This window comes from Anser cygnoides, chromosome 3, assembly GCF_040182565.1.
Source record: "Anser cygnoides isolate HZ-2024a breed goose chromosome 3, Taihu_goose_T2T_genome, whole genome shotgun sequence".
Classification (NCBI taxonomy): Eukaryota; Metazoa; Chordata; class Aves; order Anseriformes; family Anatidae; genus Anser; species Anser cygnoides.
Genome location: NC_089875.1, coordinates 14011816 through 14028354, shown reverse-complemented (window position 1 = coordinate 14028354; position 16539 = coordinate 14011816). Strand labels below are relative to the sequence as shown.

The 16539-nt window shown below is 41.4% G+C and overlaps 1 protein-coding gene across 2 annotated transcripts in view; it reads right to left on the bottom strand.

The window, feature by feature from the left end:
* MRPS5 (mitochondrial ribosomal protein S5) overlaps nt 1-16274 on the bottom strand; it is a 47923-nt gene extending 31649 nt beyond the window's left edge. The window contains exons 1-2 of one of the 2 annotated variants that reach the window (XM_066993507.1): nt 16270-16274; nt 10625-10762 (exon numbers count right to left, since the gene is read on the bottom strand). In XM_066993507.1, the coding sequence (XP_066849608.1) occupies nt 10625-10628 (4 nt within the window). In that variant the 5' untranslated portion in view covers nt 10629-10762; nt 16270-16274. Of the gene's footprint in view, nt 1-10624; nt 10763-15973; nt 16114-16269 lie in introns of those variants that run through there. The other variant, XM_048048381.2, reaches the window with a different exon arrangement.
* Between the last annotated feature and the right edge of the window lie 265 nt (nt 16275-16539).

Genomic DNA, 16539 nt, shown 5'->3' with positions numbered 1-16539 from the left:
AGAATTTCCTACTACATGCACATATATCTGCTGCAGAGACGTGCCTCTACCCCTGATGACTGCAATCAGATATGCTCAGAGCTAGGTGAATCGGTTTTAAAAGGATTTTCAGAATCAATTTAAGGGCAAACATTTTTAACCACTAAGGTATTAATTCCCAAGTCAATAAAAGACAACCATTCATTACTAACTCAGATCAGCAATACCTACAAGCACTTAACCAAAGACAAATATTGATGAGAGTCAACCTCAGTCACTTTTAAAAAATACCTAAACCTGCTTTAAAAAGCCACAAAAGACAAGAAATTAATCAGCAGCATAGACCTGCCGATGTTCTCATAAAACACAAGGTCTTGATGGCTGATATAAGAGCTGGGTGGACAAAGGAATGCAAGGCACTCTGTGCATCCTCATCGCAGAGCTCTTCAGCTTTGGTTGGCCTCCTCATTCCGTGACCTTGCAAGACACCCACTGCCTTCAGATGTTTGGGCCAGCCAGCCTCCAGATGTCCCATCCAATCTCAGCCATTCTCTGATGTTTCACCCAACGTACAAGAACATGGCTAAGGAATCATGTGTTTGATAATTAACTGGGGAAGCTCTGCCATATTGACACCAAGGTGAGGGACAGCAGCTAGCCAGGCTTTCGAGAGCTACTGCTAAGTACCCAGCTTTATTTTTGTATTAAGCTTCTGTATGGTGTCAGGGCGGCTCTCTCAAAGGCACGATGCTCACCGTTCCAGCCAGAAGTCCTTATCCGGCTGGGATGCATAACTGATTCTTTCTTGAGAAGCACAATCCTGAACAAAGCAGTCGGAGCTCAGTACAGCAGAAAGCAGGGAAATACAGGGAAAAACAAAACACTACAAGTCAAAGAAGCTACCAAATACTATGCTCTCAACGTGGGAAAGAACAGAACGGCCTAAAAAGTCACGACATACCCCAGCCAAATATCGTAGGAGTAGCACAAGAGGCTTCACAGCCAAAGTAAGCACTGCAGACTTCACGCCGGGCTAGAGAAGTGAAAATGCCCTGTGACTGCACCTAACAGCAACATTCATCATCACATATATATACTGCGAGGCAAAAATTGTATTTGCTCTTGAGTAGGCTCTAGTCCCTCTGAAAAAGAAATCTCTCGAAAACTACACTTTCTTTTCTAGACATTCAAGTGAACCCCAAGGTTGTGGTAAAAAAAAAAATAGTAACATTTAGTTTGACTGCTGAGCAGGACCAAAACACCACCTTAAGAAACCTTCAGCTGCACAGCACTCAGCAAACGTCACTTACTAAAAGACAAGCTGTGACAGATACTAGACTCTCTACAACTAGCAAATACTACCCTAAAAATACACTGAATTAGAGTTCGATATAGACAAAGGCTGGTGGTAAGGAGGTGATGTATGACGTGGCTTTTCAAGTTCTTAAAGCAGACTATAAGACTGTGGCACGAGCTGGAAGGTTGATGACGGATCATGTTAAGCTTCTTAGTTTATTCAGGAAACATCGCATAACTAGCAAATTCATTTTTTTAAAAAAATAATAATCCTGCTAGCCTGGAAACACGGAATTAAAATGAAGGCTTTCATGTGTTTCTCTGCTGGGTTATTTTTAAACTGGAGCAGCTCCCCAGTCTTCAGTTTGTGTGGCTTCACAGAGGGTCACAACAGCTTCCGAGGAGGCTGCACGGGGGCAGGAACCAGCAGCTGAGAGACAAGAACAAGGGGCTCCTGAGCTGGTAAGGCACCCAAAAAAAGAAAAAAAAAGAAAAAAAACAAACAGCTTTTGAACTGTACTCTAAGTAACACTGCTTAATCCCCACACAGAGAAAGCAGCAGAAGTCACAGGGTAAGGAGACTGCACTGTACCAAAGGAGAGCAGTCTATGCCAACAGATCCGGCACGATGAGGTCGAACAGAGCCTAGTTTTGGCCTCAAGCACCGCACATAATCTGATAACATCAGAACGAGAGGAAAACGTCACACTTGGTACCAAAGTGCAGTTCATTTAATCGATCTATAACAGTATCATCATGTGTTTGGAAAGCAGCTGTATTTAATGAAACGCGTGGGAAGCCTGCAGGCTCCAGAGCTGAGAGCTCTTTATAAGATGGCAGATATCAGAATGACTTTAAGACAAAGCGAAGAGAATGGAATACGGAAGGGATAAGCAATGACCCCACCACTGTAATCTTACGGACTTTCGCCTATGACAGACAACACAGCAACGAAGAAAACTGTAATGTGACTTGGCACTGAGATGACTGGAGAGCACATACAAAGATAAGACAGGAAAAAGCTCTTGCAGTGGAGAAAATAACCCCTGACAGAAATGAGGATCGCTGTAGTGCTTTTTACATTTGCAGAGAAACTCTGAGATGAAGACAGCACAGTAGGTATGCTGTCTGTAAATGATCTGAGGTCTTACCTTTATTTTGTTTCTGCAGCAGCTCGGTAAAACAGGAAGCTGCAGGTGCTCCTCCACCACTAAAATAGCCTCAGTCATGAAACCCACCACACATTTCTAGCCAGTTACTGAAAAACACATAGCTACTAGCCAAAATAAAATCTCACACATCACACACTTACATTTTATGGCCAGGAAAAAGATCCACTACTGAATTTTGCTGCAAGCACGCTTTATGCAAGCTGATCGCCAACAACCACCGATAGTAAGCTTTAAAGATGCCACTCTATTTTACTTAATCTACATAAAAGGTGTAATATTTTGAAAAGGATTTTGTTCTGTGCCTTTTTATACTATACCCCAATTTCAGAAACCAGATAGCCTACTTCTTACTTCAGAGGAAGATGTATATTAGATCACACCTCAGTAACTCACACATATTGACAAAACAGCTTGCTGGAAACCATATTAAAAAAATAACAAAATCCATGACCCTGATAAACTGAGATTAAAAGTAGATTTCTTTGCCTCCTGGAAGATGAGAGCTCCCAGCTTGCTTAAAATATAAGCTACAAAAATGGAATGACAAATAGCAGTAAATCGGAAAATAGAAGGGAATAAAATTGGAAGAAAGGATTAACTTAGTGAAACGGCTAAATAGGCTCACTTCTTCCACTTATACAAGCAACTTTGGCTTAATTTTTTTCCATGACAAATAGTCTTGCGGCAGAACACCACCACAGATCCAAAGACATTAATATTAATGATGTAGTAAAAAAAGAAAAAGGATGTTATAATAAACTTGCTTGCTTCACTGCACTGCTTCCTGCTAATGCCATTACATCTACGTATCTGCACTACCTTAAGGAACTTTATAAGGTCTTTCCAATCACTAATGTTCACTTCCAGACTTAAGCTTGGAATAAAAAACTTTTGGTAGCAGATGAATTCCAAAATGGTATGGTATCTCGAACATTTCCCTTTTCCAGTCACAAAACAAAAACAGAATTTGGAAGAAAAATACTCCACACAGATGAAATATGAAAAAGCATCTCCAAGGGGAATGCTTACATATTCTATTACAAGTTGCAAGATAAATTACATAGTCTAGACTCAGCTGCTTAATGACCGCAAGTAGACAGTTTTTCTTGGAGGAAGGTCAAAGGCTTATCAACTCCTCTAGGAACCAAGGCATCACAAAACCTCACTGTACCGAAGTGCAGAGAACATTTCCTTGACCTTGTCTTCTCTAATGAACACATGCTTCTCCATCTCCCCAAGAGAGAACGCGCTATTGTTGGATCATTTACAAGCGGCAAAAGCAGCTGAACAAACTCACAGAAGAAAAAGCCACCTAGAGCTATAAACACAACAAATTCCACGCCATAAATCATTGAAAGTTGTGAGGGTTTTCTGAAGAGTCATCCCTGCATGCTCATTCATTTCTTCCTTTCTTTCCTCCTTGAGCTCCTAAAAAAAACCCCACATATTTCTATCATCTCACCGCAACTTGAAACTCTGAGGGCTGATTAAGAATAGACCAAGCATTGCAGAGGTATGAAAAGTGAGTGAAAGGCACACCCTCAAGCTGGTCTTTAGGTATTATCTGACATGGGATGAGAATGGAGAAAACAGACTGTCACTTAATCATACAATTTAGCACCTTGGAAAAATCAATCACTACGACAGTGTCCTTGTAAGTCATGTACATTTCCATTATGGTAAAAAACTAAAATTTAGAATTAAAAATATTTTAGGAGTCAGTTTTTAAGTCATGCCAGACTACAAAACGTCCCAGTAAGAGGTCACTGTACGGTTTGGTAGATTGGATTCTGTGCCTCAGCTTTCATGCTAAATTTTTTTTTTTTTTTTTTTGTAATAATTTCATGGCTACTACACAATCATGAGATGCTCAGAATCAATTACTGAAGAGCAAGACAAACATGCCAATTCAGGAAAAAAAAAAGTTACTTAAATAAATTAGAGAACACAGACAAACACTCTGCACAGCTCGTTTCCACAGTGGCCAGGGAAAGTCCTCAAAAAAAAAAAAAGCAACCCTTGTGTCTTTCTGATGGGTAATATTTTCATGGGCAGTGTATCAACTGTGCACCTCTTGCAAATATTCCGTAGCTCAACATGAAGTCGCTCACAGCACTGAACAATTTTTTCAATAGCTAAAGCAGCATTGGGCTGTAAGTTGATTCCACAAGCGCACCATCCAGGACATGGAAGGATCACCCACCACAGCCCTTAAGATGACTTAAGGGAGCGTAGGTCCCCGTGCTGCAGCACCTGAACAAGAAGGATGCTCTCTCGCAGCGCACTGCCAGGTGAGAAGTTCCTCACCAGGAATTCTCAAGTATTTTTTCTGCTGCTACACACAGTAACCTTGAGAATAGTTGGTGCCTCTGATCTTAATTTTTAACTAGATACAAAGCCTGAGAAATCCAAGATGATTTTCAGTCTCAAACATATGTGGTTTGATGTATCTTCCATTAGTTTTCTTCTCTCCTTGTGTAACAAGTATAGGTTCCTGGTGCTTCAATTTTGTCCGCATAATTAGCCAAAAACTTCAGAATATTTCTGGTTATAGGTGGTTTTATTAGGAAAAAAAGCAGCATATGGGCAGCAGAAAACAAAAAAGACCAAGGCACTGAAACAATATTTACAATTATTCAAAGAATTACCTAAGAACAACAACAACAAAAAATTAAACATAGCTCCCAAAACACTTGTCCCACTCTCCCTCTCCCCACTGGAGAAAGAAAGGAAAGAGAAGAGGCTGGCACACAGCAGGCTACATGAACTGCTCTAACCATTTAGAATTTGGTAATGAACTGCAATCTAAATCACTGAGGTCAGGAAAAGGAGTGCTCAACTATATATTTAAATCTGGGCCTTACAATGTCTTACCTTCTCTCTCCACAGGCTTATAAAGAGTGCTTAATAACAATAAACAAAGCTACAAAACAGTTGATACAGAAGTGCTGCGCAAAGACATACGTAGACCACCTGTCATAAGAACAAAACCTACAACTCATTTCAGTGGCTGAACATGATGCAAACAACTTAGATGTCACTTCTGATTGCATTAACTTTTACTTCCAAGCACAACACTTATTCATAGCTGCAGATAGTCTCAGAATTACATGAAACACTTAACTCTGGAACAACAGAGGTGAAGCATCTCAAACAAAGATGGAGTATGATTTTATATCCCTTCATAATCTTAAATTGAACTCAACTACTATTCAAAAACTGTCAACCGAGTCCATACCACCATTTAGTCCTGGCAAACTAGGTTTCCAATATAGCATTTTCCTGTTTTAGATATAGAAATCTTATCAGCCTGTTTAAAGATACTTACAGGAACAATTCAACTCCTTTACTAATTCAGAAAAGAATATTGTACAGACAATACAAATAGATTTATGAGAGAAAAATGGAATAATTGCATACTAATATTGGATGACTTATTTATAAAACATGAGATTCTAAAGCCGTTTCTGAAATGTGTGTTCATCCCAGATGAGATCTGCCCTTGCTCCAAACTGCAACTGCCTGCCAACACGTGACACCTCAACTTCTTCACTGCCTGTCTGATCCCATCCTGCAAGCAGAAAAGCTGGGGTAACTTCCCAGTAACTGGAAATATTGCATACTGCATTATGGTGGTACAAAGAAACCTCTGGAGGTTTCACAAAAGTTACACTTTTCAGTAACAAACCAAAAACAGTTAAAATGCACCCCCATCAGTACACTTAGCTGTAAGGCATTTAATATTCACCCCCCCCTTTTTTTTTTTAAATTAAAAAAGTTAACCAACTGTTCTTCAACATACACGCACACAAACGTATCCGCCTCATAAATAAAAAAAAACGGTGACAAGTGGTAACTCAGTTGTTTATCTGGAGTAGTCGTATTTAAAGAAAAAAAATCTTTAGGAATTGAAAAGATCTTTTTCTCCACTTTAATGTCAATCGGGCAAGGCAGAAAAATGAACAACTCAATCCAAAGACAACTCACATAGGACTGGGAAAATTTAATATCAAATGTAATTAAAAAAAAAAAAACAGGCTTTCAAGAACTGATGTTTGCAATAAGGAACACCAAGATTTATACTGAGTGCAATTGCTTGCAGTAAGCAGAGCACCTAGAGACAAGGCATGTTAGTCTATGATTGTATACTGTTGGTCTAAATGACTCCCCCTTCGTTATTACCGTCTAGTTCTATGAGCTCCAAAGGATTGTCATGTTCCTTACTCTGTATTCTAATGTATGAGGAAATATCACCTAGCAACAGAGAAATTAAGCACTTCTTTTCATTTGTTCCCAATGGTAACTAATGGAATTAATACTGTGAGTGGGAAAGCATAATTCTGATATAATCACCGTTTCAAACAAAAGTTCTTTAGTCTCATATACACTCGGATACACAATGGATGTTGAGGAAATTTTGCTTGCTGTTAGAGCCAAAAAGGTTTGTACGATTAGGGTCAAACAGTTTCAGTATTCATGACACACCTGTGTGCCTGTGCTGCCTTCAGGAATGATGGCCTATGTATTTCAACCCAATTCTGCGGCTCTTAAATTTAAAAGGTATTTATCCCACATTTTCTGGAGACGGATACATACTTCTTCCACGAAACATACAGCATCGGTGTTTGTTTCTCAAGAGCTACAAGCTTGAGCATCTGCCCAGAAAGTCTGGACTGGTGGAATTTAACAGGCTCAAGCTGTGCCAGGGGAGGTTTAGATGGGGCATTAGGGAGAATGTCTTCATGGAAGGGGTGGTCGAGGACTGCGCTGGGCTGCCCAGGGCACTGGTGGAGTCCCCATCCCTGGAGGTATTCAAGAGACGTGTGGATGTGGCACTAAAGAACATGGCTTAGTGATGGGACAGGATCACAGACTGCCTAGGTTAACTGCAATTCCTCCCATTTGAATGAGTTAAACTATTTTTAAAGATCAAGTGGAAGGTACAGGTGACCCTGCTAACAAGAACGTGTTAATACCTTAAGAATATGATGGAAGAGAAATAAACCTTCGCCAATGAGACAAAAAAGTACTGTCAGTTTCCTCAGTCATAGGACTGTCATTTGACATTTCACTTGAAAATGTTTCACATAAAACGATCGTATCTGCATTTTTAATGTTACCACACTTCTGAAACAACTGCACTGCTAAAGGATATGAGTGCCATAATGTGATTTATACTGTTAATATTGTACTTCATTTGAATTTTGAAGATTTTATTGTGTTTAACTATTCAGCTCCAACTATTAAGCTATTTACTTCTTATGGAAAAAAGGAAGGGAAGACAGCTTGGCAAGAAGAGCTATTCCGAAACCAGCAGCCTTCCTCCAAAAATTACCAGCCAGGAAAAACAAAACCAACCTTTTCAGTCAAAGGGCAGCTTTTCAAAGGACTCTGTACCCGACAAGGAAAAGTCATTTTCCTTTTACTGTCTCATCACTTGCACCACCAAGATGAAACTAGTCTGCCCAAAACTTCCTATAAACAAGACAAACTGAGCCCCCGTTCTAGTCAGCCCCTCGGTTCAGCAAAGTCCCAGAGCTTCCCACCCCCTCGACACACTCAGCGTTGAGTCAGAGCTTTGCAACAATCACAGCTGGCCCCAGCATCATGGGATGGCTGAGCTTGGAAGGGACCTCTGGAGCTCATCCAGTCCCAGCTCCCTGCCCAGGAAGGGCTGCCTAGATCCAGTTGCCCAGGACCATGTCCTGACAGCTTCTGAAGATCTCCAGGGACGGGAGATCCACCATTTCTCAGGGCAGTCCATGCAGCCACCCCATGGGTCTCCATCCCAATAAAGCAGCATTTTTAATGGAGCCCAAGACACCATTAGCCTTTTTAGTGGTCAGGGCACACCACTGGCTCATGTTCAGCTCAGTGTCCACCAAGACCCCCAGGCACGTCTCTGCCCAGCTGCTCCCCAGCTGGGTGCCCACAGCACGTATTGGTGCCTGGGGTTGTTCCTTACCAGGTACAGGACCTTGCACTTCCCTCTGTTGATCTCATAATCCACATAAGACTCCTCCTCTTCTCTCAAGGATACTCCACAGAAGTCAGCTGTTGGGAGTTTCTGTTCTCCCCAGACATGAGGCCATCCTGTTCTCCACTCTCACAAATCCAGCTTCTGTTTGATTCCCTCAGCACTGAGGTATTTTCCTTCCAGATGTTTACAAAGCCCAATTCTCTGTGCCCCATACATCTGCTCCCTGACACCAATCTTTCAAATTCCAACAATCAAGTGATCCCAAATATGTTTCAGGAAACATACAGAATCAAACAGGCTGGTGGCATGTCCTAAGCCCAGTATAGATCGAGGTACAACACAACAGGCCTTACTACTTGCATCTGCATTCAGAAATAGAACAAATGAATTGCACAAAACTTTGCTGCTATTTTAACTCAGTGGCTTATCTTTTCAGTGCGTTCATCTGAGCGGAAAAAGAACAGTGAAAGTTTGAGAGAAATAAGTGAAAGATTAGCAGTGCACACTCCATCTATCATTACCATATTAGTAGGGGACTCTGCAGATTTGGCTCATACTTGGGATCAATAGTATAAAATTTTACATTTCCAAGTGAACCGCATGATGAATTGGACAAGAAAAAGCAATTACTCTAATCTCCAGGTTCCTATGGGATCTCTTATTTATCCAGCCTTCTTGATTACTTTGAGAAAGCATAAAACTGTTCTTAACTACTTTATGTTCAACCCACTTTGGTAACCTGCCTTTTTAACAAAACAGCCTACAAAGTAAGGTAGCACACAACTTCAAAATGATAACATAATATTATTTTTTCCAGAGTTTGGTCCTTGAAAACAAACAAAAAACTCGGACTGACTTCTGTCTCTGCTGAATACATATAAGAAGTACACTTAAGTTCTTCCAAGTTCTTACATCTTATTAAATAAGCCAGCAGTTTTATGTAGCTTGCTCAGATATAACTTGTTTACAGTTTCATTGAGTCAAACAATAGGGATGTCATTACACAAATACTTTTAATTAAGTCATCTAAAAAGACAGCTGGCAAAATTCTCGTTAAAACAGAGCTCACCTAGATGTTATGAATATGAACATAAGCATAAATTAAGGCAATATCTAAGCTACAAAGAGTAATCACAGTGAAATGATTGCAATGTTATATTTTAAATTTAAGATAAAAAAAAAACAACAACGCTTATCTTCTTACATAGTCTTGGTCTTGTGACCGGCACCTAAGGAAAAGTTCTAAATTAATTTTTCCTGAAGTTGGCATCCTTAGGAAGCCTTCCCCATGCAGTTCATGCTGCAGCCCTTCGCAGGCCTCTTGAGCCCTCTCTACTGTCATTTGCTTGAAATCAGACAACAGTCAAAATTAACCGGATAAGAGGAACAGACAGCACGATTACTTAAACCCCCCTTTATATACAAAATACAAAGAAAAGTTAACTTTACCTCAATAACGTTGAAAAGAATAGAAAAAGACCATCAGTTCTGAAAGCCTGACTTTTTTTAAACAGATCTTTTGTAGTCTATAGATTATAAAAAGTCTAAGAACTGTGACTGTCAAACTGCTCCAGTTATCTGCTCCAGAGATTATGTGCTTACTATTCCTTCTTTTCCTCCATGGGAAAACGCCATAGATAAGGAACCACAAAACAGGTGGGATGATGCCTCCGCTATCTCAGTTTGCGGTCCCGAGCACGAACTTAAACAGCCATCATTTCTCAATTATGTTAAGCATGTGTGTAATTCCTTTCAGGACTGAGGGATAATACTGCAGCTGGTCTGACAATTAGCAGGACGTTATCAACAGTTTTTGTTTAGCATTTTATTGCATTTTAATTATTTCATTTTTGAGACAGCACAGCTTGAATAGTGTATCTTGCCTATGGCTCAAAAAACATTTGGAAAATAAACACACAATTTATATTGTCAATAAAGAACTAGGAAACAGAGGGGAAGGTGTTTCCCCCTCCCATCCAATAAAGTATTTTAGATGGATTCACTTCTACACAAATCAAATCGTTGCTTCCCATTAAAACACACTGCCCTTGTGCACACAATTCTATCAACAACTGTTGTTACATATCTCATAAGACGGTAGTTGTAGCTAGAAAAAAGTTACCAAAAATAGAAGCAAGCTTTCCCTTCCTTCTTTTATTTACCACAGATTATAATTTTAAACTAACTCAAGACTTACACATATTGAAGAAACTGCTTTGTCTGCACTGCTGTAGTGTGACATTCCGGGGGGCAGAGATGGAACACTGCACCTGGAGAGCCCATGCCAGGCTAGAATAGGAACAGCAACTCCCTTTCACTGGCGCAGAAGCAAACCCTGAGGATGGAGACAGAAAGGTGGTTAGATATATGACATTTTCATCTTGAAATCGCTAGGTCCTTCAAGTATACACATCACAAAAAAACACCCTAAAACAAGCTAAAAAAAAAAAACAAACCAACAACAAAACAACAAACCCAAGCCAACCCAAAAACAAAGCCCAAAAAAAGGAATCTAATAACATTTACTCATAGCATTTTCTAAAGGGCATCAGACATGAACCTACTGTCTTGAAGCACAAAGCAAGCTGCAGACAGAGGTGGGGGGAATGTTGCAATAGGAAATGCCACAAAGAGAAGAAAGCTAGGTTTCTAACAAATTACTGACAGAGTGAGAATGCACCTTCTTCTGTGCAAAGAAAACAGAGCCAGGCTCTTCTCAGCAGTGCTCAGTAACAAGACAAGAGGCAATGGGAGTAAGTTTAAACCTCCAAATTCTACCTGAACATAAGGAAGCACTTTTTTATTCTGAACTGAAAATGACCCTGGACAATCTGCACTGAGCAGGGGGTTGGGCTAGATGATTTTCAGAGGCTTCCAACCTCATCTATTCCGTTATTACACCAACCTGACTTACTCTGGGGTCCCAAAAGGAAAATATACCTCCAGAAGTACCTTTCCCAACAACCTCTGGATTTGGGTACTGCAAAGCTAGCCTATTATACAAGCTCTTTTCATCTCCAGAAGACATTGCTTCAGTGCAACATACATCGTAATGCAGCTTTACGTCACACGTACCACCTTCCACTTTCCAGGTACCACAGCAGTTTCAAAGGTGGGGTTACACACCTTACCAGCATTCATTTTTTTGTCCTTGAGGTCTCCTAGAATTCTTTTGCGAATAGTTTCTGGTTCTGCTAATGATCACCCTGTGGATTTGCCCCAAAACCTCTTCCACAGTTATTTTAATTTCAGAAAAATCCTAACTCTCATCAACATGCCAAGGGGTGCCATATGGAAAATTTCTGCATCTTTTACCAATGCATAATGATGCAACGCTCCTTTTACACCATTCATCAAACTGGCTTGATGGACATTCACTCAGGGTTCTCTGTTGGAGTTTAACAAGATCAGCAACTGGTCACTATTCAGAATATCATCAGAAACAGTTCTCCAGTATGGAATCATATTTTAAAGCCTAAGAAACAACTCATTCATTCAGAAAATAAAACGTAAGAGTACTTGACAGTTTATGTCATTATCAAAAGTATTTGTAATGCAATTTGGGGGAGTGGTTTTTGGTCTTCCTTTTTACTCCTACATTCATTAGCAAAGTTCCACATACCCAATACCATCTCCTTCCAAAATTAAGATGGCAATGTGAAAAAGTCTATACAGAAGCAATAGAATCAACACAAAATGAATCGCTAGGCAGTGAGATCAGATGAAGTGCTGCAGAAACAGAATTCTGTCAGAACAACTGGGGCACAAAAGAAAAGTTAAATGCCAAAAAATGAAGCCAAATAAACACTAGTTTTATAGAAAAACGGTCACCAAGTGATCTCAACAAGTCTGGTGATTCAAAGTGGCTTTAAGATGTACAATTTGTAACAAGTTGTTAAAGCACAGGGTGAGACCTTGTTTGTCTGAGACCAATGACAAATCTCCTATTAAAAGAGATTAAATCCTTAAAGAAAACGTTAAAGTGACATAAGTTTTAAATTTATACTTTTGAGGCTGGCACTAAGAGAATATCAGTTCTGAGCTGAAAATTAAATTCTTATGTTTAACAAATCCCAGGGGCTTTATTGACAATATTCCAGACACACGACTGCTTTGGTCTCCGAAATGCAGCAGGACAAAAGGAAGAGGAAGATAGAAAAAAACACACACACACACACACCCTAAAAAAAAAAAGAAAAGAAAAAAAAACCACCCAATAACCATGAAAAGCCTGAAACCCCAAGTGCCTGTATTTACTAAAGTATACCCCCCCAACTTTTCTCTGTGCATACTGCTACCAAGGGAATAGACACTTTGAAAGCCGAGCAAATAAAAGTATTTATGCAAGGTAAACAGTTGGAAATGTCACATCTCAATCAAACTGGCCTGTGCTACATAAGCATGCACAGTTAATGCATCGTATCCTCTCTACAGATCCTCCAAACACATGTGATGGGATTTTTCTTTAAAAATCTAAAATGTGTCTTACCATAAGCTATTCAAAACTGAACCGTCTGTAAAAGCAAGACAGGTCACAAATGCAGGGCTGATGTCTTGCCACCAGCAAAAGACAAATCAACACAGCAGGAAAAAAAATGCCTGCTTACTATATTTAAGTCCTGCTCTGCACTAATGGAAAATTAACCCCTCACTGCATACTTATTTCCCTGATATAAACATTACACTTACAACCCTGGCCTGACTTAGATGTTATCTTTCACTGGCTAAACATAGAATTTTATACGATATATAACTTCTGTATACATGTGTGTGCATTTTTGGCACTTGAAATTTACCTCATAAAAGCAGAGTAAAGCCACTTCATTTTTCTCACAAGATGTAACAGGAGAACTCATCTCAGGACAGGTGGAAATGGAAACCTAACAGTTTAACAGTTATTCCTACAATCTTTTAGTCCCTAACTGTTTTTCTTTTCTTCTTTTTTTTTTTTTTTAAACACTCACTCACACACACGTCTACTATTTTAATGTGCCTATTTCATCATAACTTTCCTAACCTTCACATACTGGTTAACACACCACCTTTAGGAGATTTATGTGCAGAATGCAGCACCTCTCCCGACAGAGTGCCCCAAATTCATACACATTGCCATTTTTTCCCCAATATCTTGGAAGACGTCAAGCTGTCTGAACATCCACGCATTTGCTTAACTAGTGAATGCACTGTTCAGCAAGAATGACCACACCTTTTTTTTTTCTTTTAAAAAAAAAAAGAAAATTGGCAACGATTTAATAATCCCCTCTACTTCTGTAATTATTTTCCAGGGGAATCAAATATGGAAAACCGTTCTTAGTTCTGTACTTCAGAGAAAGAAACACTGCAGGAAGCTGGTCTCAGCAGCGAAAAGTGCACTGTAAAAAAAAAGAACCACAACAAAACTTAGGAAAGAGCCATCAGGATGCTTATTGTGCAGCTATAATTAGAACTCTTTGCAAAAATTGCCTGAGTATAGTTCCAGGCATACACACAGGAGGCTCTAGACCAAAATAACCGAGACATTCTTAAAAAGTTTAAGTACAAGAAAACAGAGGTGTGTTCTGATTAAATTCCAAATTGCAGTTTTGAAGATATCAAGCGCTATGCGCTTATTCTCTAATGGGCAATGAACTTTTTTCTTGCCTAGGGTTTTTCCATTTCACATTTTGCTTACTGCTTTTTACTCAAATGAAACTTATGTACAGAAACAATGCACTCATACCAATATTCGCAGCAGGGAAGACACTTCAGAGTTGTTACTATTTTTTTCCTGGCGTCTCGCGAGTGCTCAAGTGCCATGCAGTAATGAAATCTTTGCACTAATACAAATTGCTTTTTAAAAACTCCTCCTGCTATCTTGGAAAAATTTGGATGTGAAGAACAATCTCTCAAGCTGAAAGCCAGGCATTTAAAAATCACAGCACATGGAGAAGGTCACTATCGGCCTGGGCTAAGCACGGAATAACAAAGGTAATGATACCACAAAGCCTTAGAGGGTAACACCTAAAATGACCCTTATTACTTTAACAAATGATTTAAGAGCAGTTGCAGCTTTTTAGTTTCCTGGTCCACTTGCAAGACATAATTAAAGAGATACTCTGTGGTTAGGCAGCAAAAGTGTTTCCCTCCACCAAGGAAACACCACTGGCCTGCTTTCAAACCTCCCCGAATGCTCAGCCTTTAATTGCTGCTTGGCTACAGAATAGGCATCACTTCATTATACACAGCCCCGAAGAAGAAAAAAGAAATTCATTAACTGCTTAGCTGGTTTTTAGCACTCAAGGAAGGGAAGGCGGTGAAGCTTCTAGAGGCCAAAGAAATGCTAGAGAACTTTATCTTGGCTTTGAAGCCAGGGGAGAAAGAAGGGAGGTATTCTGCCAAAAGCAAAACCCAACCAGCCTCCAGGTGTTCCAACACCAAGCTTAAAGTATTTTTACCAACGTGATCTGTCATTTCTTCCCACCTCAGTCTCCAGCAAGATTTATTATTTAGCAGCCTTTCCCCAGACGACACACAGGCATTAACGGGTGTAATTAATTAACTTAGTTATGACTTCCACCTAGGACTTAAGGCTACTTAGGTTATATAAAGGGTTCTGAGACAGTTCATGAATACTTATTAGCAGGGTCCACAACTGATGGCATACATTGACTGTTAGGATGGAAGTCACTTTGGAAGAAAAGTGAGAACAGAAGGAGACAGAAATATAAGATGGGTCTCAAGGCAGACTCCAATGCAAGAGATGATTCCTCCCCTAAGAACTTCCCATAGTACGTACATACTTTTCATCAGGACTCTTCCAAACCTGCCCACACGGTGCTGGCTGTTAAGTTGCACGGAGTCCTGTCATTACACCCCCTAACAAACCCAAACCCCACCACCCAGAGGTCAGCAAGTGAAAGAGGCTAAGATTCACCTGCTCCTACCAGCTGCTACCCAGGAGAACCCACCAAACACTATCAGGGTTCACAAACGCAAAGCCTTAAGGATGACAATATGAGAAGAAAAGAAACAAAACCGGCCCAGGGGCTCTGCGACAGGGCAGGGCAGTGCGGGTGAAGGGGAGAGCTGCCAAAGAGAGGGCAGCAGAGAGGAAAACAAAGGGCCGAGGTTGCCGGGGCACTGCGCAGTCACTACAGGCACACTGCCTCAAAACCTCAGTAGGGCTTACTGCTTAACAACGCTTTTAATGAAGAGATTTTAATTCTCTATGGAAACATGCCTTCCGCAGGTCAAACTGCAGCATAAAACCTGTGTTAGAATGAATTACGTATCGCAGAAGCGCCGCCCGCCAGAAGGTTTCAGTTACACGGTACTTTTTCCTCGCGCATCAGAAGAGTTTTCCCATTTTTTTTTTTAAGCACAACTTTTTGAAGGAGAGCCCCAAAGTCAGCCCGACTCTGACTGGAAAACACAGGCACGCTCCTCCTAAGGGCACTTTAACGGGAAAATAACACAGCTGGGCTTTGAGAAGCGACTGCAGAGCACTACAAAACACAACAGGCTGGTGAAGGAGTAGGACAAGGAGCCCCCCGCCCCCCCCCGGCACCTCGCCACGCCGCCCGCACGGCGCCGCTAGCACAGGCCCGCCCGGCCGCCGCCACCACCGCCGCCGCCATGTTGCCTCCCTGCCCCCGGCCGCCGTACTGAGGCGTCCTCGGCGCTGCCTGCTGGGACAGCGAGGGAAGTGCTGGTGAGAGGGGAAGCTAGGGGAGAGCGGTGAAAATCTGTAGGCGGCTCTAGCGTGGTGGCACGCTGAAACGCTCCTCCTGCCCCTTTCCTGAGCAATTTCGCTGCAAACGGTTTGACAGGCGCGCGATGGAGAGCCCCGGGCTAGGAGCTCACCGAAGGACCCCACCGCTCGCCGCCCGACCTTTTGCGTTGGGCTGCCTCCCGCGCGGGGAGGTCACGTGGGCGGGGGCGTGGCCATCGGGACCAGGGGCGTGGCCATCGGGCGGGGGGCGGGGCGCGGGGCGGGGAGGGGGCCGCCGCCATGTTGTTGGCCGACGGGCTGGGGTTGCGCCCCGCTCGCGCCCCTGGCCGGGCGCCATTTTGAGGCGGGGAGTGCCCAAGTGAAGGGGCTGCCCGTCCTCCCTCCAAAGAGTTAATTGCGTT